The sequence below is a fragment of the Corvus kubaryi genome, unplaced genomic scaffold (genome assembly GCF_017639235.1).
Source record: "Corvus kubaryi isolate FWS band 111438036 unplaced genomic scaffold, C.kubaryi_AGA036_p1.0 37334, whole genome shotgun sequence".
NCBI classification, from domain to species: domain Eukaryota; kingdom Metazoa; phylum Chordata; class Aves; order Passeriformes; family Corvidae; genus Corvus; species Corvus kubaryi.
Window position 1 is genome coordinate 7,136,193 of NW_024581108.1, and position 27,500 is coordinate 7,163,692.

The window sequence follows — 27,500 nt, forward strand, 5'->3', positions numbered from 1 at the left end:
TGGTATCAGCTTCTACCATGCAGACACCTCCAGAAACTTTTAAATCTTTGATTCAGGTCATTGACATCCACATCAGTCTTGGGCTGCTGATTAGGGTAAGAAGAGTACCAGGTATCTGTGTGGCAGCACTTGCTGTAGTGCATTAACCAAACTTACTGCATACACTGTAATAAGTGCATTAGATGTTAAATTTCGCTTTTCAATTTTCCAGGAACTTAGGAGTTCTCTTACCAATACACAACATTAGTGTGCAAAACCTTTTAGGTCTGTGTCCATGTTTGCCTTGGGAGAGTAAATACAGACAGGTGAGAATGCTTTAAACCAAAGAAAACCAAGAACTTTCCTGTTGGACAGCTGGTGAAACAGGGTGAAAAGCTGCACAGAATTTCTTATTTCAGAAGACTGCAACATAAAATAGAACTGGATTTCTGCTAGCATTTATGAAGGGCTGGACTCAACTGCAGCAACCACAATTAACCTCCAGCCAAGTCTCAGCAAACAGACTACAAGAATTCTCTTTAAATCAGCTAGTAGATGATGATGGTTGCTATTTCAATTATTCTTCACAGTATGATGAGAACAAAGCAGACCTATATGCATATTTTTTTTAAAACTGAAGATTTATTGGAAAGACATTTGATCCCATATCTTTTCAGCAATATAGGATAGTTAACATTTTATATAGACTGTATTCAAGTAGAAAAGATTACATTAAAAATTTCTTAATATTGCACTTGGGACAAGCCGTGGCTAAGCTACTAACATTAGCATTCCAGAACAAAATCATACATAGTCTTCAGAATTTTAGTGAGCTGCCTTGTGTTACCTGCAAGATTTCTTCACAGGTGCTTTCACACACATTGCTATTCAACTGAAGCTCACTGCTAAGAGTAATTCCTGTAATTTAAAGGTAAAGGCAAGCAATATGCTGTATGGTACCAGGAATGACTTTGGCAATTGCTTCATTCACATTATTTCACACTTCAGCCAAGATACTGTAGCGATTCACTTAACTCTTGTACAAGATCCCAGCATACATGTGAGAGGCTCCAATGCACATGGGAAGTGAAATACCCAGCTCCTTTTACACATTATTTCCGCCAAATTACCACACAGGCAGGAACCTTTTGTGGCTCACTGAGACAGACGAGTAGATTGAGCAGTATTTGCACACAGCAAGACTCAGTCTTCACGTGCCAGGCGCAGCATGGCTGGCATTGCTTCACATTATAGCAGTGTCTGGCCAAGGAAGTCCCAACAGGGGCAGGCATTGCAACAAAGCCTGAACGGGGACAAATCCAAAAGGGAACCCCAGCAAGCTGCAGATAGGGATTTTCACAGAACTGTAAAGGAGGAAATAACTATTGAGTCTGTACTGAGGATCAGAGAGAAATGAAAAAGAAAAAAGAAAAAGAAAAACCTGTTTAAAGGGGTGGGATAGCCAAGAACTGTAGTGAGTGGCAGTCTGATGGCTGCTGGAGAAAACAGGACAGGGTTTAATTATTAACTAAAATTGTTGCTCTGAACTGGTATTTAGAGACCTTGTTTCATGAAGAAGGATAAGTGCATTTTATAGAAGCATGCAACTGAACATCTGCACTGTGTAACTGCAACTGAAATCTGCACTGTGAAAGAAAAGCCATGGACTTTACAATTTGTTTGCAGACTGTGTGCAGAGGGTAGAAAACTGCAATTCAGCAGCAGCTTCTCCCCTCTTGTGTCTTGTTTATATTCCCAAAACAGGTTCGCTTACAACAGTTAAAAAGAGAAACCGTTAGCCTACCTTCACCTTTAAATGCTGCTTTACTTCTTAAAAAAAAAGTAAATTACGACTGTTAAGTCACTAAGGTCTATTTTATTAGTAGCAGCTTCAATTTTTGTGTAAAAATAGTGTCAGCAGCTTTTACTGATGACGCAACTAAACTTTCGCTTTAGTAAGCATTATTACACAAAAAGCAGAGTCATTTATTTACTTTTCATCTTAGGGTAGCAAATCACACGAGTAACTCAGCTCTCTGTGGGGACCCTCCTGATGTAAGGAGCCAGTCCATCCAGAGCTGTAGACTTACCCAATTAGCCTATAAAGGACCAGTCCTTACTGTGTGTATTCCTAAGAGTTTTCCACTGTTACTTAGCACAAAAAACATGGAGGCATTTTAACACAGACACTCTGTAACATTTGTTTTATCTTCTTTTTTGCTGTAGGTGTGTTAAGAATCATGCAGTTTGCAGGCTTGGTCTTTGGAACAATAGGGTTTTAAGTTACTGGTTTCAGTCACAGAAAAAAATAACCCACAAAGACAGACCAGCAAAAGCACAGAAAGTATGAGCTACAAGAGAACATGAGAAAACCACACTTTAAAAACTTGATTCAAAACTCAGTGGTGGATACAAGGAAGCTGAGTTTTAGCACATGATCTGCAGACATTCATCCATCTCTGGATGTCCATCATTCACACAAGTCTTTGTTTAAATCATGCCTTGCATCTCCAATAAAGTGTCAATAGCAAAGTGTTACATAAGCAGCCAGTGTTAAGTAATTAGCAAAACACAAATAATGGTGCTTTGGCTTTTAGGGTAAGGAAAACTGTGCTTTCAACTGCATGTTTTGTACTCTCCTAAAACCTGAGCAAGTATCCCCTTAGTAGGTGAAAAAAAAAAAAAATCAGATGTCCCTTGTTTACTGCCATACTAGATGTGACTGCAGTTACTGACTAAACATGTCATACACTGTGTTTTGCAGAATTTTGTGATGCTTACCCTTTATCAGAAAGCCTAAAAAGGCTTAAAGTCTATTTTGAATCTAACTTCTCTACACTATCCCCAATTATATTTGACAAATAAATGATTCATTTCTTTAAGTTTAAACATAATGAAGTGCTATCTTTCTTAGCTAGAAAACTCAGACTTGTACATATGCTTCCAACAATCAGCTAAATCATAATAAGCAAAAAGTTATTAAAATAATTCAACAGGCTTATAGGCTGTTTCACTCCATTTCCCATATTAAAAAAGTTTGCAGATGTACATTTAAAAGAATACCATCAGCACCACCAAACAAACTGCCACTCTGCCAGGTTCTCACTTGGAAACTTTTCATTAAGAAACTAAAATAGTGGCAAAGCTCAGCAACTTGGGCAGGACTACAGTATTTCAACAAGTCCTGGAATAGTCTGTCCTGAAACATGCTGGTATAAAGATGACTTAAACCAAAGCCTGCTCTTGGATCATGACAGAATTGCAATGCATCTGTCTGGTGCTTGCCTTTAAAGTGGTATCAATTGATCTTCTCTAGCCTCAAATAGCAGTAACAGTAACTATTATAAATGAGGAAATCCTCTGGCAGCCAGCAAGCAGCAGTCTATATGCACCACACTACAAAACAGTACCTCCACCCTATAATCACAGCCAGATTTTAATCACCTTGTCTGTGAACATACATGCACACGGTATCTTAAACTGCAGCGCTCAAATCTGCTCAACAGATTGCTGCACCCCACCCCATGCCATGTAACTTCCACCTTTCAGTCAGGAACTCTGGGCCTGGCAGAGCATCTTCCAGGTGGGACAGGGAGAGAGCCTGACAGAGTGCCAGGCAGGAGGCCAGGGAAGAGAGATGTGGAACATGCAGCCTGCTGGGAGGACACTGCACCTGCGTCTGCAGGGAAAACAAACAGGATCAGAAATAGGCAATGGAAGGATCTGAAGACTGGAAGAGACTGCAAAGATTAAAACCAATATTATAGGTGACTTTGTACCATTTTTAAACCAGGTGCCATTTATTTTGCACCCGGTTTCCAGTTCCAAGCACAAGAGTACACCCCCAAGATATGGACAAAATCAACATTCATGTTTCAAAATCTCAACTGGAAAATTCAGGAATCACGTATCAAATTTGGCAAGTGTTGTGTTTTCACATAAAAAGAAATCAGGTGCTATATAGGAACAACAGAATGAATGCAAGAAACTCTTAATACCTGTGATGAATTCAACAATATCAGTGGCAAACAAACCATTTCTGCAAATCAATCTTCAGTAATTTCATAGTGCCTAGCACTTACTACACAGACATTGTCAGCTTCTCAGGGCCTTGATTTTACTATTACCTTTAACAGGTACCAAAATTAATAGAAAACCCATACCAATCAGTGGAAGCTATGATTTCTCGGAAGAATGCCTGTCTTGCTTTTTACTCCACCATGTTCTCTTTGTAAAATGTCCTCTTAAAAAGTCTTCCATTACTAAGTGAACTACTACAGCATAGTGGAACTATCATCTGTAATACCAAGCATAGCAGATTGCTTTTGAAAAAGACACTCAGATATCTGAGTGAAATGACTATAAATGCTAGAAAATATATGACAGACAAGTGTTTCTGGAAAAAACCCAAATCTAATAACCCTTACTGCACTGAGAACATTCTCCCCTATGAAAACATACAAGGCTACAGTAAAATAGTCAAAGATGTAAGATTTGTCAACCTGGAAAAAGCATAAGCTTAAACAACATGAAATGTGGTCCTTATTTCCATTTCAGGTATAACCACCAGAAACAACCATTTTCAGTATTTGGAAAGGCAAAATTTGAATTTGATCACTTTAATAAAAATTATTACAACCTATTAAAATCAAGGAGACTTAAGCTTTCACAATTTCAGGATTTAGTTTTTTCCACCACATAATTTCGAAAATAAAAAACTTCAAGCATTTCTTCCATCACCAGCATCCTCCTTCAACTGCCCATTGTGCCCATGAGCAGCATCATGTAATGTCTCATTACTCTCAACAGTATGAAGAGACTAAGAAGTGGAGTTAAATCTGATATTTTGACTAAAATAATTTTCACAAGACATGTGCAACAAAATACCCAGCTTGTCTCAGAAGCAAGTCTCTTCACAATAGCTTTGTCTTTTACATTTAGAATTTTTCTGTCTGGTAAGATGCAAATATAATGGAAGTCTAACATCTACAGTTATGCAAGTACACAACCCCCCCGCATACATCACTAGTAAATAATCAGACTGCATACAAGATTACTTGTAAAAGTAATAAAACCCTTTGATGCTCTGTATTTATGCTGGCAAATAGCTCTCCTGATATAAAAGGCACTTTGAAACCCAATATGGTTTGGTTCATTAAGTTTGCAAAGTACAAACAATTGTACAAACATACAATTATATTGAAGCATGTCAGCCATTGTGACATTGTCTACAAAACAAGTTTCCAATTGTTGATAACACTGGTTTTATGGGAATGAGCAGTGGTTTCAGCAGCTTTACTGAAGACATGACAGGGTTTCCAGTACCACAATCTTATTAAGTAAAAAACCCTCAAAAACTTACGAGTTTAGGGGCCCCCAAAAAAACAAGACCCGAAGTCCATAACATTCATTCAATATTTACTCCTTAGAAGTGAACTCCATCCATAGCCTGAGGGCAGAAATCTATTCAGTCGATTCCAGACGTGGTGGAGGCAGGCTCTGTTTCAAGAAGTGTTGGTACACCAGTACAGTACTGAAAACTTTGGTCCAACAGCACCATTCCAGAAGTTCACTACATGGCTGCAACATCAATCTGTATGTAAAGCTGCCTTACTCCTGCCTGTGGAAAAGGGAAGGAGGGTTAAAAATGCTGTAAAGCCAAAGCAGCTTGCTGTCCTGAACATCAGCCCACATCAGTAAGTGACCTAGCAAAAAACCTCAATGTCTTATTTTTCTGTAATTCATCTCCTACATTTAGCACATCACTCAGAGAGCATGGGATGAGTAAGGAGTTCTTCACACAGTCAAGTGCACACACATAATGATGTATTAACATTAGCTTTGCCATTATTACCTCTTCTGATTCATCCTAAATAACTGCCACACGTGAAGCTGCACAAAAGCACTTCTTACTTTCTTTTGTGCCACTTCCTGAAAAGCAAGCTGCTTGAAGAACTGTCAGGTTAAAATGGAGCTAAGCACAAGAGCGTAACGTGGGACTTGTTCAAACCAGTTCTACATTATGATTTTATCCAGAAAGCCATCACATGTGCAAGCAGCCAATGAGTAGCTTTGAGTAGGTCCAGTCTGTTGTGAGAAACCCTAAGCTAAGAGAAGCCTCATCTATTTTCTTAGTTCCTTATAGGTCAATATAGATCAACCAAACTGGATACACCTGAGACAATTACATCTGTTATTTCCATAAAGTGGCATGAAAAACTAATGCAGAGAGGTACAGTAATTCCATCTACACAACTGAGTATTTTGAGATCGTTCTATACAGCTGGAGCAGAGAAGCTTTTCAAAACAGATACCAAACTCAGAAATATTCAACCTTTCCTGATAAGAATTACATCACATCACATGACAAGCAATTTACACTTTGAGATGTGATTTCTACTGATAAGACATACCTGAGTAAAAATATTGTGAGTCTGGCTTAGAATCCACCTTCCATCAGCATCGGGAGCTACTAATAACTTCAAAGTCCCTATGTAAACATCAGTACAGAGGGTCCAGAAATGTGGATCATGTAAACTGTAAACTCCTTGCAACTGCTGCACCTAAAAATAGAGGCAAATTTTAGAAAGTGTATTTCAGAAAATATTTGTCTGTACTATGTTTTTTTTATAGAAAATATTATAAAAGCCAATGCATTCTTTTACTTCTAGTTCACTGGGCATTTTGTGATCTTTTACCAGAACTTCTTATTACTATCTCTGTTATTGTAAGGAAGATGAAAACATACAGAGGATTTGTGTCTGTGTGATGATTTTGTGTATGTGTTGTGATTTTGTACTCTGCTGCATTTACATTCTACATGTGTTTTACTGAAACCATTTCTGAAAATAGAGGTGTTCAAGAGAGAAAAGTCAGTTACTGGATTTGAGATGGCATTCAATTAAAACTGCTCTTTTTGCAAATGTGGGAATTTTGCCATGAAACATACACACAGCTGAAGCTCAGTCAGTCAGCAGCTTGATCAGTCAGAGCAAAAACAGCTTAACAGCTCACCCTCTGGTAGCACTGAGGCAGGGCATTTTCCAGAGAAGGAGGAGTTCTCTGCATCAAAATCCCAATGGATTCTTTTAAAAGTGGAACAATACTAGAAAGAAAAAAGGAAATTAGCTATTATTACTTTTTCAAAAGGTGCAAGGAGCAACCTAAGGTTCCTTAATGCTGAAAAATTTTTCTTCAGTTCTTCCACCAGAAGCTGAGAAAGTTGCCATGAAATACCAGTACAGAAAATAAAAGCATTGACAAAATTGCTATGGTGTCCTATCAAAGGCAAGACTATTTCTCTCTCACAGTTTCCACAGAGTTAACTAGTGGCTAGTCACAAAAGATTAATGGTTTAATCACGGGATTTGAGAGGAAATCTCTTAGTGTCTTGGAAGTTATACAACAAAGCAGCTGTATAGCTCAAAACCAACTTCAATGGCAAATCATTCACAAACAACCATAAAAATACTCAACTGAAATGGGGTTTGCCTCTGTGTTTGGGTTAAGGCATATTTTTCTTATGAACTAAGATAATAATGGGGCAATCATAAAACAAAATTATTGTGGAACAGTCCAGCTACAACAGAGTTATTTTGTCAGAAACAGACAACTTGGCATATTCTTGAAGTAAACTAAGTGTAGGGTCTCATCCAAGCTCAAGGGTTAAACATTTGGAAGCAATTAGAGGTTCCCTCCTGGCTAAATAGTCTTGTTTAATCAGCAAACTAAGAAGACATTTAATACCCTTTTTTGTCATTATTACTTTTTGTTTTTTAATAAAACCAGGAGACCAGTAAGCCTATGCCCTGAAGCTACCACTAAAAGGTTATACTCTTATTAAGCATTCAGCATGGTGATTTTTTTGTTGAGGTGTAGTGCATCATGTCTGGTTCAGTAGCACATCCTAAAATTTTCAAGTGGATGACATATATCTGTAGCCCAACACTGAAGCTCAAAGAGCAATTTAATTTCAAGAGCATACAAGTCACCTAACACTCTGGACCGAAAGTGATTATGTATTTCAGAAATTTTAAGCTGCATTTCAGAGTTCAGCACTGGCATCACAGCTACACTACCTGGAGTTATGGGATTAAAAGCACACCTAAAACGTTTGTAAGAGATTAACTGGACCAGCTGTTAAAGGACACTGCAGAAGCTTTGTTTAAAATCTCATGAAGTGATGTGGAATGCACAGCACAGACCAGCTGTGTATTTGCAGATGTGAACAAATGACCTAACCATTTTAAAAGAGGTGTTTCCATTTGAACATGGGAGCAGTGCTGGCTGATGGACTGCTCAGCTCACTCCCTGGTTAAACCCTGGCCAGGGATGGGAGGGAGCAAGAGGCTGCGTGACTCTTGTCTAATGAACCCCTGGAAAAACCACCACCCTAAAATTAAGTCTTCTTGCAGGCACAATGCTTGTTCTAGCCAAATTCACTGCCTGGTGCTCTCTAGCACATGGCCTCCCACGTTTGCACTGCCACCGAGGCATCGGTTCAGAGATAGAAGCAATTAGGGGCAAGCATTAGGACCAGGAGTTGCCTGAACTGGACCTGTCACCAAGACAAACAGTTAGCAATGCAATAACTGTCAATCTGTCTAAAGGAAGCTTAATTGGAGTGTCACATTCTACAGTGGATTACAGAAGTTTAGGGAAAAAAGGTTCTCTTATTAATGAACCCATCTCACTAAATAATGTCCATGTCACAAGCACTACATCAAAGGGAGGTGGAGCTGCCAACATACTCCACTGCTGAATTGATTTCAGTTTAACTCCCTATTTAAAATGCACGCTTGCTTCTTAATAAAAACCTTGAAAGACCAATACACAAGTTCAGGATGCAAACTGAATGCAAGAATTTTGAACACTGACTCCATTCCCATAAATTTAACAAAGCCTCTGTAACTTATGCATCCAAAGGTTTCAAAAACCACACACATACAGGCTGCATATTATTTTCCCAGGGAATCAACTAAAAGAATAGAGAACGTAGTAATCTGCCTTTTTATTGAAACATACCACTAAAAGTGAGAAAAGCCATGAAAGAAAGCTAACAAAAATGTCTAATTTGTACAACTTATTTACATCATTTAATAAAACTGTTGTACATTATCTGATGGAAGAGAAATTAATTGTCAAGTAGATTTGAAGAGACAGGCTAAGAACACCTTGAAAGTCCAAAGAATAGAGGTAAACCAGGATGTGGCTTGATGCTGTCAGTGAAAGTTGACGCACAACCCGGGTCACACCTTCTTCCTCTATCTTAGAGCCAGTGTTCAGATACAAAGTTTATCTTTTGCAAAGCTGAAAAGGCCAAAAGACGGCTGCAGTGATGGGACAGGCCCTCACAAATGCTGTTCAGAGCAAAGAAGGACATGGATGCCCCTCTGCATCCAAGGGATACTAACTTACGTGGTAGTCTTACTGTAAGCCAAACTAACACAACAAACAACAGAATCCTGTTTTATGACGCCTGATGTTTTCCATTGTTTCATGCATATTACTGAAGTATAAAACCTTTAATTTAAAAACCAAGACTCCAGAGAGTATGCTCTTTTCTCAAACATTAACTAAAACCAGTATTACTTAATCACTAAGAGGCACTAGAAATATCAGTTCCATTTCATGTGACTGAAGAAAACGTTAGGGAAGATGACAAAACCAAGCAGGCTGAAAATATGGTTAGAGACTTTGACCAAGCTCTCTCTTTTTTTTGGCTTCATCATTAGTGAAAAAAAACCATGCGGCTGCCTCCACAGCAACTATTGCACTGGTGCTTCCCCCCTTGTTTGTTTTAATTTATAAGATTATTGAGGAAAACAAATAATGCTGAATTGTCACCAAGTGGAAAGCATTCTCATGCATAAGCAGTCAGTAAGCTTTGCTATTAGAGACAATTCCATTGCTTTCTGATTACCAAGCCTTAAATCTAAAATATCACACTCTTTTACAAGACAATAAAATTTGAAAGAGGCACCAACCCACAGCAAGATTTGGGTTAAAAACATACTCTCTACAAAAGCCAGAAAAGCAAAGGCAGCTAATGTTACAGCACATCACATTCCCACACAAACTGTTACAGAAGAAGTGAAAGGTGTTCCAACAAATAAAAACAAACTAACTATTGAGATGAACATGATAAATCCAGCCTGCCACTACTACACATGGATTGATTAAAAATTAAGAGTGAAAGCATCAAACTCTTAATTAACCTGCATCACATTCAGATACTACTCATACCCCTTCCAGTGCCATCCTGTTTGTGCCACTGTTTCTGTAGGCATAGCTAGCAAGACCCTGCCATTGTCATGATCTTGGACTGCAAAGCTGAAAACAACTCTGGGTAAAGAACCCTTTACACAGACATTGCATGCAGAGCACAGCAGGAAATTCATTCAGTGCTCTCAGCACTACAGAAAATAGAAGGTATTTGTGACAGGTTTCATGGAAGGTAAACAAACATTGCTAAGGATCAAGACCAGCTATGGTTCTTCAAATACCATAGCTCAACATCTGCAGCCAGATTTCCAAATTCTGGGTTTTTCCCCAGCCACCATCCATATCCTCAGTGTGAAGAGTGTTGGCCTAGTTCAGAACTTTAATAAAATTTTTTTATTAGGCAATGGCAATTTTAATCAGACTACAAGCTTTGCTTAAGACAAAGACCACAGGTTTAACATTTGCTTTACTGATTTTGAATTCTTTGTTCTCATAACAATGTAGCACCTTGATTCTCAAGCAAGGCTGACAGGTACCATTACCCTGTAAATAAAGGTAGTGCTTGACATTTAGCAAAAATGGCTTAAAATAACACCACCAGTAAACATACTAGTTTGGAGGAGTTTTGCTATAGAAAGTTCCTTCTGAATCTTAGTGAATGCAGCACTTCATTAAAAAAAAGTAATTTTTTTTATACCGTTATGCCTCAAACATGAAAGACCCCAAATGTTACTGGCACACCCTCCCCTGAAGCTCTTTCATATTGTATCATGTTCAAGCAGCTCTAGATTTTATGCAAAAAATTATGTAACCCGTGGAAACAACTTCACTAAATGACTGAAGTAAATTGCCTCATTTCTTTGACCACTTAATATGCAGTCTGCATGCTCTATGCAATCTAGTATCAGATTTAGTCTACTGTGCCTTTCTAGAAACATGTGGGTCTAATAGTGGTTTAGGACAAACTTGATTTATACCAGTTGTGGCTTTTGCATGGTGACTAGTTTCACATAGCTGACTGAAATACTAAAATTGCTTCAACATTTCAGAATAAGGCTTAGAATACCAAGTTTAAAAACTAAATGAATATTTAGTTTTAAATATTGAAAGCAGTTTAGAGACTTGAGAAATTGTTTATTGATTCAATGCATATATAATTATGTGGACAACACCTTGGAAAAATCTTGAAGAGTGCCAGCCTGAACTACAATAAAATAGTCAAGCTTTTGTTAAAAAAAAAATTTAAATGGTGGTAAGACAGACTTGTCTATTTTAAGCATGTCCTATTTATGCTTTACTTGCATAAGATAGTAGAGAATAATCAAAGAAAGAGTCATTAGATATTAGTGGTTGCATCCAGGAAAATTCAGATCCCACACAGGATTTTCACTGGGCAGTCAGAATGTTCTGTGCTAACTCACGAGGAGTTAGGCAGAGAATGTCACCCTAGAGCAGTCTTAGCAGAGGATCACAAGAGCAACAGAGCAACTGTGTCAGCAGCTGACAATTTGCACTAATTAGAGATGTTGTCCACAAAAAGGCTCAACCATTTGATTTAAACGCACTGCTTGACTTCTCTGAAGAAGCATTTCTTAACCCTTCTGCACTTACACAAGATAAAACAGGTTACAACGTGGAGTCTGTACAGCTTTACACTGCCCCAGTAAGTTTTTCAGTCATCTTATACAGGTATTTTTGTGATTTCTTTTGCAAGCGTGGCCATCATTTCAAACAACTGAATGGAGAGGACCCACTAATAGGAGCAGGCAAGGCTTGAATAAACCAGGGAGAGCTGCCCAACACTGAAGCAAGCAAACACTCAATCGAAAACGAATGAACAGTTATCTCACATAGACACAAGCAATCCTAGATTAAGAACCGTGATTTTCCTTTGCATTCTCATCCAACAGATTTGATATGCTATCAGTTCACCAGACATAGTTCCATAAAAGAGAATAAGGATTTCTGTTCTGCCTTTATTCCTTCTTTTTATACAAAAGTATCATAGAAAGAATACAGATTAAAAACCAAAACCCTAAACAAAACCAAACTAAAACAAACCCCACAACAACAAAAACCCCCAACAAGACAAGAGAAAAACAGGAATCCTGGATCTAACCTACCCCCTACTCATACCCTGCACACTCTGTAAGTCAAACTCAGACCATTAAGCAGTAACTTGGAGAATACAGTTCCAACTACGGCAAAGTCCCCAAAAACCATTAAAACTTTTGAATGACTTTATCAGACTGGCTTTTGCATTTCTGGCTCAAAACTATGCTTCTTTTATTACAGCCACAAAGATCCTGATTACAGAACAGATCCTGATTTTTAAACACCCGTGGATGGGGTCTGCTTGATGGGGCACACACATGCTCTTACTCCACTTTACCTAGTTGGTTTAACTAGTAAAAGGGATACAAACAAAATTGACAAATATTCATTTGAAACAGCAGACAATTATTTAATCTGAAGCCAGATTTACCCCAAAAAATTATGTCCTTCCCACCTCAAACCCACAGGTATCCCATGAGCAGACAGACAATTAAAAAAACCCAAACAAACAAAACGCAAAATCCCCCTCACACCCTGAACTAGACATAGCTCTTGCCATGACCAGTTTAAAGTATTTCTGCAGTGTTATTCCCCTCAAATTTCAAATTTCACAGCACTTCAGTAAATTTTTTTCTCTAGGTTAGATTTAGGTGACTGTAAAAGATTAAGTACAAAACTATTATATATCCTAGCAAGCATCACCTGGGCTCCCATATTACTGTTACAGAAGATCACCTTATGGGAAAATCTGAAAATCTTTTTGTGCTAATTCTTAAAGAACACTTCAAACACAGCATAGTGAAGAATAGGCAAAATTAACAGTGGTTTTTTGTCCAGAAGTGTAAATGAAGATTACTAAAGTCAAACACCATAGAAAGGCACTCAAGTTCTCAATATCCATCTGAAACTGCCAGTTATCTAATTTATAATCTTAAAGTGCATTTCAAGCAAAACCATCAATAGTTAAGTCTGTTGGACTGCTTAGAAAACAAAATATCATCACAAAACCACCCAACCCTGCAATTAGTGCTTGCTCCACTGATGTGCCAGGATGTGTCAGTCTGCAAGAAACGCAGGCTTGCTTCTATCAGCTAAGATGCAGCTGACTGCACTGATAGCAGAATTATTCTACTGATCATTTATAGTATCAAGGACCAACAAAATAACATCACAGGCTGAAGTCTGGCATCAGATCAAAAAACACATCAAATACTGAACTCCTCCAGCATTTTCAGCATAGAACACGGGTCTCAAATGTTCCTTCTATCTGTGCTAGAAAACCTATCAACAGCATTATTATGACACCTCTGTTATGGAATTCAGTGTTATTTCAACTACTGTATGAATGGAAGAAAAAAATGAATTGTCATTCATATGGTATTTTCTGCTGTACACAAAGCTAGACCCTTAAAATATAAAGTGTATGGAAACCTGTGTTTTAGCCAGCCACTACCTCTACCTCAGCAATAGTTTCTTCCCCCTTGGAAACATGCACATTTTCTTTCCCATTTTCTGAGATTTCAGTAACAGAAGTAGTTTGTAATAATTTGTCATTTATGAAATTACAGAATGTTTAAGTCAAAATCTCCGAAGTTTATATTAAAGTGGTGATTTAATAGTGATTTCTATCACCGACAGTTCTGTGGGTGTTGTGTCTGAAGCCTGCTGCCCTACTCTAATGAACAGGGAGATTCACATCAACAATCCTGTGAATGCTGCCATGCACAAGTCATAAACATGCCATACATGGTATGAGCATAAGCAGCTGCAGTTCATCAGATGACACTCACCACTGCCGAACAGACAAAGGTGTTCAGTTATTAGGTTGTAACTGGAGTTGTGGTATGCTACCCTATGCCACCACTGAAACTGCTGCCAAAAAAGCCTCATAGCATCACTGAATGAAATATTTGCTTGACCACTCTAATCCAAATAGCTTCACATTTACAGTGATCTTGTCCAGGAGTACTTGAAGCATTTCCATCAGATCTTAAAAGGAATAAGGATGTCTCAGTGTACAAATACAAATAAAAAGTTCTTGTTGAGGTAAGAAAACAAAATTAAAACCTACCAGCCTTGATTTGTCAAGGACAAGGGCACATCCTGTGCCAGCAGTCTCAACTCTGCTGCCCTGAAAGCATTCTGCTCCATTTACTGGAGTACACTGGTTTATATAAGCATGTACTAAATACAGAGATGAATCTTTCTACAGTTTGAACCTGAAAGACATTTTTGTATTATTATGCAAAGAAGGACAAAATATGCAGATTTAAGAGCTGAAGTTGTAGCTGAGGAAAAGGGAAAGAAAGACAGCTCATGTAAGAGCTCACCAGAACAGCTGTATAGAACAGAGGTAACACACCACTCTTGGAAGAAAAGCAAATGTTATAAGTCATTAGCATAACAAAAACCCTTTTTCTTCTGAGCTGTAATTTCTGCTGTAACTAGCATCAAAAATACTACCAAATACCAGTGATAGCAACACTTACCTTACACCTATAAGTAGTGCTATCAGCATTGAACAAATAGGATCTGCTATCATTAGACCATAGTTCTGCATCAGTATAGCAGATATGATTACACCAATACTTCCCAGCGTGTCTGCCACAATGTGCAGAAATACACCTGTAAGAGATTAAGTGATACCATTACAACTTGCTATTCTTAAAGCTAATGCAGCATTTCAGAGATGTTTTACAAAAAGAAGTCTCAAGAACTAGATAATACGATCTATACTTGTTAAATTTGTGGTCAGTTTTGGGTCCAACACGCAAAGATTTTAATGTATTTGTGGAATAAGGGCCATTTGAAGAATTTACATTCTTTTCTGCACTTAGCAGTAATAAGTATTTCATAGCAAGGCTACTAAGTTAAACAGTGATTAACAGCTGCAGCTAGACTTTTCTCATTCAATACCCACTCATATTATAGCACAGAAACTCATAGTCCCTGATGCCTACAGTAGTGAGTACTGTATAAGATGGCCAGACTGTTAAAGAAACAGTTCTGTGAAGCTTTGACACATGCTAATGTTTAACTGACAACACCTTCTAGAAGTTACTTGGCAAAGAAATCCAAGACAAATAGTTTTGAGAATTAAACTATGCTGCAGACATGAAAAGCTTTACTCTTACTCTGAAGAATAACACTGCCTTCAAGTACAAAGAAACACATACTTTGCAGCTAGTCAAAGTTTAGCCTTTGGAGCTCTCTGCTGGCAGTGACTGGAAGTCATTCAGAAACAGCTTCTTGAATGCAATTCTCCAGACAGATAATCCCCTCTCCTAAAAACAACACACGACTATAAACCAGCTCTTTGGGGATTTCTCCAAGTCTACATTTGTACTGGGTCTGGCTGGGACAGAGCCAGGTTTCTCCAAAGCAGCCTGCACCAAGGCCTTCTGTTTCTCACAGCCCCACAGCAAGAAAGCTGGGGCAGGCAAGATGCTGGGAGGGCACCACAGCCAGGCCAGCTGATCCAAACGGACCAGAGGGATATTCCACACCACCCAACACCATGCTCCCCAGTAAGACTAGAGTGTTGTCTTTTCCAAGTAGCTGTCGGTCAGACTTCCCTAGGCAGTGATCTGCTGGTGGGAGGTAATTGCTTGTGAGTGACTGTCTCAAGAGTGATGGACTTTGTATCACTTGGTGAGGTTTTTCACTCAGTATTGAAAAATTAAAATAAAACCAGGTCTTTTTAAAATGCTTCAATTGAAATGAGTCTTTCACAAAAAGACTGACTTTTGAGTATCTTCAACTGAAGTACTGAGTATACATATACATACTATGGTGTACTGTAAATTCTGGAAGAACGTGTAAATGTTTCCTTTTCAAGGACTACAAACAAGCCAGAAAATCATCCCATGAGAGAAAACCCTACGTACATTTGGGTATGCCAAATAATTACTACCTCCTACATCTCATAATTGTCTCCCTTCAACTTCCGAACATTTAAAAAAAGTAAAACAAAACCAACAAACAGCCAACCAAAGATCAAAACCAACATCTAAATTATCCATAACTAATGCTCAGGAGATCAGGGACTCCAATTCTACTTCAAGAAATTTAGATGCATTACCATCTGCTCTAAACCAACTCTAAGAGCTTGATGAAATGCATATTTTAAGCTCAGGTACTCTTTAACAATTATATCAATCTGCATTTTTTAAATACCTTCTATCTTAATCACACTGTTCTTCATGTTACAGAACATATATTGCAAATAGGCTCCTTAGGTTTCTGCTTTTAACCACTCTTTCCTAGTTTTTCATTGATTTTTCAGCATCAATAACAGAAGCCGAATCCCAACTTTTGGGATGTCTCTTTTAAACTGTGTTGACACTGCACTACATTTAGACTTCTGTGAATGTCTTGACATGTCATGCACAGAGTACAGCAGAGCTATTTACAGGGGGAATGGAACTTCATTAAATAGCTCCTTTAAGAAAAACGTGGCATTTATCCAGAGGGACCCTCTAAAACACGTGTGATAGACCCAGGCAGGCAGACTGATAAAACCAATAAACCATCATACTTATTCTCATCATACCTTGTAAAATCTGTTTGCTGGATCCAGCCATCACTTCAAGAGAATGGTCATCTGTGAAGACAATTATTGACATATTAACCTAGACAAAGGCTCTCTCTAGTGGTCCTTCTGTTACACTCTTCCTTTTGGAAATGTCTTGAACAGAGGCTGCTCACAATGACCAGCTTTTACTCAAGCTATTGTTTTTTAATGCAGCAATTAAGTCTTAAAATGCATTTTTTAAAATAAAACATCACTTCACACAATAGATTTCTACCTATGTATATATAAAAATAAATAATATACATTTGTTCTTAATTAAAACAAACTGACAGGGAAGACCTTGCTAGTATATAACAAAATAAGACCCCCTCAAGAAACCAAGTCATGTACACAAGTGAGAAGAGTAGGTTTAAATAAATCTGCTAACCAGAAATACTTCACTTAAGCAAGCATTTATACCTAATGTAAGACAACAAGGATAAGACTTGGAGAAAGAAGAAGTAAGTAAAAAATCTTCTCATCCAAGCAGATTAATGCCTCTGTAGCATTAATCTGAAAGATATTTTAAGAAAAACTTGTTAAGGGATAGCAAAAGGCTTCTAGTGAAGATATACAATAATTTACACAACAGATGATTTGAACACCAAATTGCACAAAACAGATAGCCACATTCACTGGTCTACAAGGGTGAGGGCCATGGGGAAAGTATGGAAGAGGCAGCAGCAGGCAACTCCTGCTTTCCAACCAAATTCCAGGAGAACTACTGGAAAACAAATGCCAATTTTCTAAGAATAGCAGGGAAGGGATAAGTAAATATTTTTACACTCTTTCTCACCTCCTGTCTGCCACGTCCCACACTATTCCCTGCTCTGAATGTGCACATTTTGAGTCACATCAGCTCCCAGCTTATAGCTTAGGCAGGAAGGACTGACAACCCTGCATTACCACAAGGCTTTCATTTGCACTGTTTCAAATAGGTGGTATCTACACAATCTCTTCTCCCATAGTGAGGGCTACTGATCATATTTTGCATGAATGTCTCTTCTCAGATTGTTTGCCTTCATAGAAAAGATTTAAGCATAGCTAACATAACATGTATCTTTTTCATAACCATCTTAAAACAGATTACAACTACACAAAATGGGTAAAGTCTCACTTGAGATCACAAACCAAGTACAACTAACAATCCCTAAGTACCCAAAGTTCATTGGTTCATTTTTTCTAATATCTTGAGCTGTAAAATTATTCAAATGGAGAACACCAGCAAAGCAGTTTAACTTTTTCTATTGATTTTAATGAAAAAAATGAAACAGGGCACTTAATAACTAATTTCACTATATTGCAATAGCATACAGCTGTTCCATCTTTTGCCAACACATAACATTACGGTGAACATTCAAAAACCAGAGGTAAAGCAAAATCTTTAAAAAACTAACACTGAAATTACTGCAAGTGAAACACAAAATGAGTCACAAAACACACTAGTTGCAGAGCACACCAAACATTTAATGAAGCTATATCCAGGTATAATCACAATAAGCTGCCAGCACACTCTTTTTTTTTTTTTCAGTGAATTATTAATAGCAGATTTAGACTGAGTCAGGATGGTCTGTGACATCAACTCAGTACTTACCATGACAATAATCCTGACCATGAGAGTGTCCATGGCCGTGACCATGAGTGTGTCCATGGGAATGTTTATGTTCGTGGCTGTGCCCATGATTTCCGTGACTGTGCCCATGGCTGAGACCACCGTTAAATAGAGAATGGCTGTGCTCGTGCCCTATAAACAAATATCACCATCAGAGCATGATGAATACATAAATGATGAATACAAGTACACTTACATTTGTTTCTCAGCAACTCAAACCTATTCATCTTTTAGGTCATCTTAAAGTATGCCTTTAAATAAGTTAAGAAACTTAACACAAGCTGTTTGTCATCTACAGCTCTGCTGTGCAGACTTATTTTATATATATATATGTACACATAAAATACACCAGATTTGAGAAGTGCTTTTATACATTCCCACTTCTGAGACTTGTGCTAGACTTTTAATATAATTTGAAAAATGTACACCTAATTAAATATAAGCACTTTAAAAATAGCTGTTTTAAGAAACCAGAAATTGACTGTCATTCACAGATTAAAAATTCAAGCTTAGATTGCTGCTTAAAGACCAAAGACTATGTTCTTTCACCAGTATATGTAAGTTTATATGTTAAGCTCAAAGAGAGACCCATAGGCTTTGCAGAAAAAAACCCCAGAGTGTTTACCACGTGTATTTAGACAAATAAATTCTGCATTTCAATTCAAAAGACACTAAGCTGAGAAGCATCTGAAGCAGAATCATCTCATGCTTAAAGTTTGGTTCAGATACTGTTTTCTAAATTTTCCAGCAACAACCTTGCTTAAGTACAGCTTAAATTTGTCCAAAAAGATGCTCTGCAAATCTCTTTCAGTAAGGTGCAGAAGAGTGCATTAACTCCAGAAAGCAAATTCTGGACTTCTAGGTGTTCCAGTTAATGGATATTAACATGAGAAGTACAACAGTGGCACACCAGGGCTAGTAATAAAATACAGAAGTCAACAATGCAAGAAGAGGTCACAAACACATTTGGCTAGGATTGCCATTAACAAGACATCAAATGTAATACTGGGGTTCTCATTGGGGGTTAATAAGGTCCTGGAACACAGGCTGCCACTAAAGGAAACAGTACTGGAAGTTACATCCTACCAGAGCCATGTGAATGCCCGTGACCTCCATGCTGAAAAACAAATATTCCTATGAGATTTACAATGAATCCTAGTATAGAAACAGGAAGAAGTCTCTCATGATGCACATCGGGAGGCTCAAGTGCTCTCTAAAAAAAAAAAATAAAATGAAACAAACCAAAAAGCAAACATAGAGTTTTACAATCTCTTTACGTTATTAAAAGGCACCAAAAAACTACTTAGATACAGGAGCATTCTTATACATAACATATATATAGACATACTTTAAAATTATTCTGGGCTTTCGGTTTTTGGGATGATACACAGACCAAATCTCACTGTCTGAAAATAAAGTTCTATTATTAAAGCTGTGAAAGTACAGTAGCATATTCTCAAGAGTCTAGCTCAGTTTTATCATAAGATTGAGTTATGCTGTGGGATGTGGCTCAACACCATTTGAAAACATTCAGGTTTGTTCCAGTATGTGGATTGCTTAAGTCACCATCTGTAAGACTTCCAAGAGACTAGAATGCCATTTCTTCCTTTCTCCTTAGAAAGGTGAGGCAATGAGGGCAATGAAATGAAGACTGAGAACAAATTATGACATTTTTTAGAAGTTCTCAAATCTAGATTGATTTTTTTTTTCAATTCTTTTTTACCCTACTTCCTCTGGAATTTTTTTCCCCATGAGACATTATAGACCTAATACAATTTGCATCTGGAGCTAAGTATTGATGAGTGTAAATTACTACTGGCAGAAGAGAAAAACATTCACCATCTCTCCGCAAGGATGAAAGGTACAGGCAGTAAATAGCAAGACAGTAAAACTTCTAGCAGATGTAAAATTTTAAAGCAACTGAGAGAGATTCACAAGCAAAGAGAATACTTAGCATGGGAGCTCAGATCAGCAGGAAGAGAATTATGTTTCAACATTGCCCTTGACCCTGTCATTGTTTTTAATTTTTGTAGTAAGTTTTGCTCCTGTATCTAGATTTGGAGTAAAGTTTTCCCAGGCTTTTAGGCAATTTCAGCCCAGCTTTAACTGATTGTGAAGTATTTACAGGCCTAACAATGTAGAAAAATGTTCCTGAAAGCTCTTCCCAATTCTCTGTTAGCAAAAGGAAAATTCAAGAGACTTACTCTGAACTAGAAGTCTAAACAAATTTACAGTGTATTTCCCATTAAAAAGTAAAATTATTAATTGAAGCTGATTAGCTCTTAATCCTTGATGTTGCCCTTAATGTCTAAATTTCAATCTTGAAATTATCACCTGAACCATCATGTAAAACAAATTCAAGAAAAAAGCCCTTGTAAATGTTTAACCTATCACTATTTGCCATTTATATCAGACTTCAAGATTTGGAAAACAGTGGTCTTTCTTTAACAAGCTGGTCCAACCTCACAGAATGTTACTTATGACTAACTTCTCTCCTCTGAATGACTAGTTTGGGCCTTTCTTTCTTGGCCTCATCTGTTCTTTAACAATGAGAAGTGAAGATCCTTCTAAAATATCCTTAACTGGATGAAAAAAAGGGACAGGCTCCATCTCACAGAATCTTTACACATAAACAAAATACACTATTTAAGAAGCTAGTACCAATAAACTGAAAAAGCTGGGCTTCTCTGTCATGAAACAGCAATTTCAGATGGCCCCATTCTCTGTTCAAATCACAGATTTTTAATCAACTATGAACATAATTTAATTTTTCAATTCATTAATTTCAATAATTTATTCCTAGTAAAAATAGAAATGTTTATCCATATTAATTATAGAATGAAATAGTGTAATTGATTTCATAACATACCTCAACACCTTCAGAAAAAATGAAGAATGCTGTAAAGATGAGGAATAAACCATTTACAAAACCAGCAAGTACTTCTGCTCGAACATACCTTCAAGAAAAAAAAAAAAGCAATAGCAGATATTACCACCTTCGTTTAAACGCTAAAAATTAGAAGTCGAACTTAAGAGACTGGAGTGCAATCTTCTAGCCCTCAAACAGTTTTATTACACAGGGATTTGCTACATGGAAGATGGCATATAAATTATGGATGACTATATAAAACTGGCCACGTTGTATTTTGACAGAGACCTGATCCAGATCAGCCATTCCCTGACCTAGATGAAAGAAATCTTCCAGTGTCAAAACCTTTCCATTTAAGATTACATCTACTCGAAGTTACGGTATAAACGCATATTTGGAAGCCACAAACTAAGATAAACATGCGAAATCTAATCAACATTTTCTGATGTCAAGTTAGGTTTAATATTAAACAGACATATATTAATTTGCTTCCCCTCTCAAAGGTGAAATTTTAGTAAAAGTTTTAAGTAGAAATTAATCATTCTAACATCAAATTTTGACAATGACAAACTGCCAGCTTAGAATAACATGTAATTTCACTGTAGCAAACATCAGACTTAACAAAGTGTGGCTGTTATCTGATAAATGGAACACCAGCTGTTTAAATGCTGAGCAGTAATTAATACAGAACTTGCTTTCACTGCAATTAGTTCATGGTACGATTCTCTCTAAATTGATTTCTATGCACACTGGAGCTTCCACCTAAATTAAACTGTGCTTTAAGTTTCAAACTATATGATTCATACATAAGCAAGGCAGCTGAAGCTAAGTGCTAACACTCAAGTCAATAATGCTGTGGGGAATGCCCATGTTGCAACTCACTTGCTGTTAGTCAGTATTACCAATTAATAATATTGTACCACCAGTATTGTTTTATGGGGCACAATTGCAACGTTCAGTGGAACCAAGTGCCTGTCAAATGCCAGCTGCAGCAGGTAAGTCCACCAAAGGCAGTATGGGATGACACACCTCAGCTTTGAGGCTCTGTATTAACGGCAGTCACAGCCCCCAAATCCTGCTGGTTCCAAGGATCTTGGTTTATAATCTCCAATGCAGTATCACTGAGACTTAGCTCCTTTCAGCTGTAACTTCCTGTTCCAAAGAAGGAGTGGGACACCAGCAGTCTGGGAATCACTGTCGCACTCCTCACTGCACTGTGAGGACAAACCCAGGATGTGGCTGCTCGTTCTTCACTGGTACCATTAAAACATGACAAGGCAGGGCAACTTTCTGCTCTGTAACTTGTTTCCACTAGCATGATCAGAGAGATCTTGGAAGTGATAAACCTTCTTCCCAAAAGCAATGCCCTCATATTTTTATCCTTTTTAGTGGGATATTAACTTACATGTTGACATAGCTCACCTTAAAAAACCCTTCACTTTCAACAAAGTTTTTCCACATTCTGCAAAAAGCTTTTGTTTGTACAGTGAAAAGTGACTATCTAACATTTACTATAATACATGAAGGTAACAGCCTGGAGTTTCTTACCCATATGAGAAAGCATCGTTTGACCTCCATTTTGAAATAACTGAAGCTGCTAATCCAGCCAATAGAGCAGTACAGTCAAAAAACATATGAAAAGAATCTGATATTAGACCTAAACTGGAAGAGAACAGGAAAAGTGTTATGTTTCATATGCTACATGTTGAGTATGAAAAATAAAAAAAAACCCCACAGACATTAATCTTTTATACACTGGCAAAATACACTGTGTTTCTAAGCTTCAGGCATGGTTTTGCTAGCACAGAAGAGAAAGAGACATCCACACTTCATCACCAACAAAAATATGATGCCAAAACTGCTTTTGTCAGCTTAGGGAAGGCACTTTGGAAGAGTGCTTGGCAAAAATATCCTCCTAGCATATGATTTTGGTGATAGTGAAAGGTGGTTTCCACTGACACAAACCAAAATCCCTGGAGTAGATGTACCCACAGCCACATCTCTCATCAATATAATTCAACCTTAAATCTTTGCCTTAGCAGTGGCAAGGCACTGACTAGAAGATACACACCTCTGAGATCTAGAGGCTGAAGGAATTAGAGGCTGAGAGGCTTATTTCAAAGACCAATGTCAATATTGATTGACGAACACAGTTAAAGGAAAACAGCATGCTAAAAAGTTCAAAGCAACTTAAATTAGTTCATGAGTTAGCCAGTCAGTAGAACTTGTATCAGTTTGTAGGCTACAGGTAAACTGGGGTTAACACCACACACAAGAGTTGCCAAAGTTTACCAAAGTACTCATGAACAGGTTCTGTAAGTCTGCAGGGAAGTACATGCATTGAAACAAAAAAAAATTGCTTCATATTTTAAAAGACATTTGATACAGAGGTACTGTTGAGCACTTGTTAGTCAATAGTCCCAAAAGTTCAATTTGCCCAGTCATTTGGTTATCCAAGAATAAATACATTACATACACAACTTACTTCTTGGAAACTCAAGCACAAGAAGCAAGTACTGGTTTAACAAGTTCTAGAGGATAGTTGCATACTCACATTGAAGTCAAATACAGTTTCATTAGCCAAAATTCCACCACTTCACATTAAAAAGCCAAACCATTTCAGCCTTACTGAAAACAATTACAACAGTAATCTTAAGTGTTCCAGATGAAACACTCAACACTGGAAGTAGATTTGAAGGAGAGGAAAGAGAACAAGTGTCTTGCTCTATATAGTTACATATATACTTTATGGATATATACAGAGTTATACATACACACAACTGTAACATATAAGGCAGAGGAATGATGGCATGGTAAATTGTCCTTAGGTGCTATGGCCACCGAAGCAGGAGAGATGACGCTGTTCTGAACAAACTTGATAACAAGACCCATAGGCTAGATGCCTACAAAGCACCAAAATGGAATTTGCTATTGAATTCTTAAAGGGGTTTAGTGACATCTTCCCCCTTCCCAAAACCAGGTGACACCTTTAGGGAAACAGCTCATTTTAGGTTTGTTTCTGAGCAGTTAAGAAGATCCAGTGAGGAAAAAAAAAACACCACAAAGCACATCAAATATTCAGGTAGAAGGCAATTACTGACAGGAACTTAAGTTGTAATGATTATGAAATGGAAGGAATAAGCATGGCTAAACAGAGAGAGCTACTGCTTTCTGAGGTATTTGGGTTTTGGTGGGTTTTTTTCTTTCTTTTTTCTTTTATAAAGCCTTCCGGGAAAGAGAAGTGTATAAGAACTGCGACTCTAACAAAATCCCATACAAGTTCTAGAACCAGAAATCATACAGCAAGTTATCACGGCACAGCGCTCACACCTGCCAAGTCTCATTAAGGCAAGACTTACCTTAAGGGCAACACCAATACACCTGCACTGCTTTCAAGACCTAAGCTAACAATTGCAGGTGGCCAGAGGCATGTGGATTTATCAGCAGGGGTCAGCAGACTGCATCTGCAATGCAATTCACCTCCTGGCATAACCATGCTCTGTATCATAGGTACAGCTACAAGTGATTGAGCTGCACAAATGGCAGGAAGACTGGTAAGAGACCAATCTCATTTCATCTGAGGCTTTTTTAAAGTGACCTGTACAGTAACAAGACCTTAGAAAAAAGGGGTGCAAAGTGATTACTAAAGTAATCAAGTGATCCAGTCAATGACCAGCAATACGGTGAACCACAGCAACATGGGATTCATGCAAGAACTCCTGTTAGAACCAAACACATCATCCAGAGTATAAACTAGTAGAAACCCTGTACTCAGACACACTGTGTCTAAATAAAGACACTTCCACAGCTGATTTAGTTTAACATCAAATTAAACAAATGTGCACATGTAGCAAATTTCAACCTTAAACAAGCAAACAAGCTCTCAGCCAGCAAACTCGTGACCAGTGACAGAACTCAAGGAAAAGGCATGAAGCTGAGTCGGGGGAGGTTTAGATTAGACGTTAGGAAAAGGTTTTTCACCCAGCAGGTGGCTGAGCACTAGAACAGGCTCCCCAGAGAAGTAGTTGCAGCGCCAAGCCTGACAGAGGAAGGACAACACTCTTATGTGAGTTCAGGAAATAACCTATTTGGCAAACAAAAGCTCAGGAGAACTGTAAGGGCAATGGAACTGTGTCTTCAAAATGACAAAATAATTTTCCCTATGGGGTTCCTTGTTTGCTTGTTACATGTTTGCTCTTCCAAGGCATGACCTGTCTGCTTTGACTGAAGACATTCCTCATTGTGTTCTCTGCTACCCCTGTCTACTAAAGTGCTTACTAACACACTGTTTTGTTCTAGCCCAAAATCTAGGCTTAGAGATACTTAACACTAGTGACTTGAAATACAAATGAAAGGTTCAACTAATGGCTATGCAGCAAATCCTAATTCTTAATCTCAAGTATGAACAAAAATAAGTAAGTGCCTTCTGAATTCCAATATGCCAGATTCTTCAGTGACAAAGTTCTCTAAGTGTCACTAAAGTTTCTCAGTTTAGTTTTCTCATATACAGGACTTTTTATGGTCATACTACCAAAAAAAATTGTTACACTTAAAAAGACAGACATCAGAACAAAGTCACATGAACACAAAGCTCTTTGTATCAGAACAGCTAAGAAAAATATTTACATCTGCTGAGTTACTAGAAAAAAAATCCATACTCAAATAGGCAAACTATGCATACAATAACCCTCACACAATTGCAAAGTGAATCAACATCAAAGCCTAAACCAAACACATTCAAAATTATCTGGGTGCTGCCAAGATAGTCTGTACCCATGACAGCGCTGCATGCTCACTGGTGCCACAGTAGCAATTACTGTAATCAAGGTTAAGGATTTTATAGTGTCATTTGAGAGATTCAGAACAACATGGCAAATATTAGGATGCAACCGTTTCCAAATTCACATGCTGCAGTCGCTCAAGACTTTTAAGAGCTCCAGTAATTTGTGTCTATAGTACAGCTTTTGGTAAAGAGGACACTGCAGGACCTAAATGACGTTTCCATGCCAGTCCACTCTGAACTGAACTATTAACAGAGACTGAAATATCATCATAAAACAACTTCTCTATCACTAATGAAGCATGATGGAAATACTGGCACCAGTGCCTGTTCTCTACCTTTATACTGTACACCAGTACTGAAGTTATTCTGCATTTCCACTTTTATTTTGCTACAGATTTTTCAGGAGCAATTTAGTCAAGTCTCTTCCATTTTCTTCACTCTTGTGAATTTTTGTGCTATGTAAAGTACCGCTCAGCTATACAAGGATCCATCAATTCCTGTTTTGCCCTCGAGACAAGGATGTTTGAGTCAGCGATATCCAGGAATCAACCTACAGACGAAGCCACACTCCCCAACAGAGGATCTCTGCGGCAAGCGGCAGCTACAGCCCCCGAGTCCCGTAAATCAGGCCAAAGCCAGGCTTCCTCCTCAGCAAAGCACCGAGCATAACAGCAATTCCAAACAGCATTCCTCCGCAACGCGTCGAGTCGCGCCCGCCAGCCGGAGCGCCTCCCCCGCGTCGCCGGGACCCGGCAGAGGGGATGGCGGCACCGGTCGCTGCCCACGAGAGCGGTCCCAGTCAGGGGAAGCTGCCCAGCCGCCCCCAGGCTCTGCCGAGCGGCCCCTCCGGACGGCGAGCCAGGAGGCCCGGCCCCGCCGAGAGGAGACGTGGCACTGGCCGGGCGGGACGCGCCGCTTCCTGCGCGCTGCAGCCGCGCTCGCCCCGCCGCGCCCCCGCCCCAGTACCTGTTACTCCAGATGCCGTAGAGCAGCTCCACAAAGGCGAAGGAGAGGTTGAGACAGAGGAAGGAGAAGAGGTTGCGGGAAGTCTTGTCCGCCAGGATAGACCTGCGCACGGAGCACACCGCGGGTCACCGTCCGCCGCTACAGCGCCAGGAGGCCGGACCCGCTCGCCGGGCGGCCCAGGCGCCTCGGCACCAGCCGGCACAGCCCCTCCGCGGGGGCTCGGCCGCGGCGCCGGCAGCGCCCGGCCTCGCCCGCCCTGGGCCACTCACCTGAACCAGCCCGACACCTTCCTGAGCAGGTTGAGCCTGGGCGGCTTGTACTCATCGTCCTTGATGGAGAGGGGCAGCATCTTTCCGGTGGCGGAGCCGCGGCGCGCCGGGCCGGCAGAACGGGCAGGCGGATCGGGAGCGCTGCCCGGCCGGCCCACACGCCGCTTCCG

At 38.9% G+C, this 27,500-nt stretch overlaps 1 protein-coding gene across 1 annotated transcript; it reads right to left on the reverse strand.

The window, feature by feature from the left end:
* Positions 1-170: 170 nt before the first annotated feature.
* Positions 171-27,500, reverse strand: SLC30A7 (solute carrier family 30 member 7). Its single transcript, XM_042030016.1, has 11 exons — positions 27,331-27,500; positions 27,062-27,163; positions 22,861-22,974; positions 21,313-21,400; positions 19,530-19,656; positions 18,426-18,575; positions 16,811-16,861; positions 14,748-14,883; positions 6,994-7,084; positions 6,393-6,542; positions 171-5,599 (listed from the first exon to the last, which is right to left on the reverse strand). Exons 1-11 carry the CDS (start codon positions 27,408-27,410, stop codon positions 5,552-5,554), a joined length of 1,137 nt encoding a protein of 378 aa, XP_041885950.1. The 5' UTR covers positions 27,411-27,500; the 3' UTR covers positions 171-5,551.

What these genes read in the sequence shown, in the direction of transcription:
- SLC30A7 (XM_042030016.1), bottom strand. Translation starts at nt 27,410, where the DNA reads ATGCTGCCCCTCTCCATCAAGGACGATGAGTACAAGCCGCCCAGGCTC. An exon ending in CAGCAAACAGATTTTACAAG is followed by an intron (nt 14,884 to 16,810) that starts GTATGATGAGAA and finishes AATCTCTTACAG; the next exon opens with GTGTATTTCTGCACATTGTG. An exon ending in TGCCTCAGTGCTACCAGAGG is followed by an intron (nt 6,543 to 6,993) that starts GTGAGCTGTTAA and finishes CTCTATTTTTAG; the next exon opens with GTGCAGCAGTTGCAAGGAGT.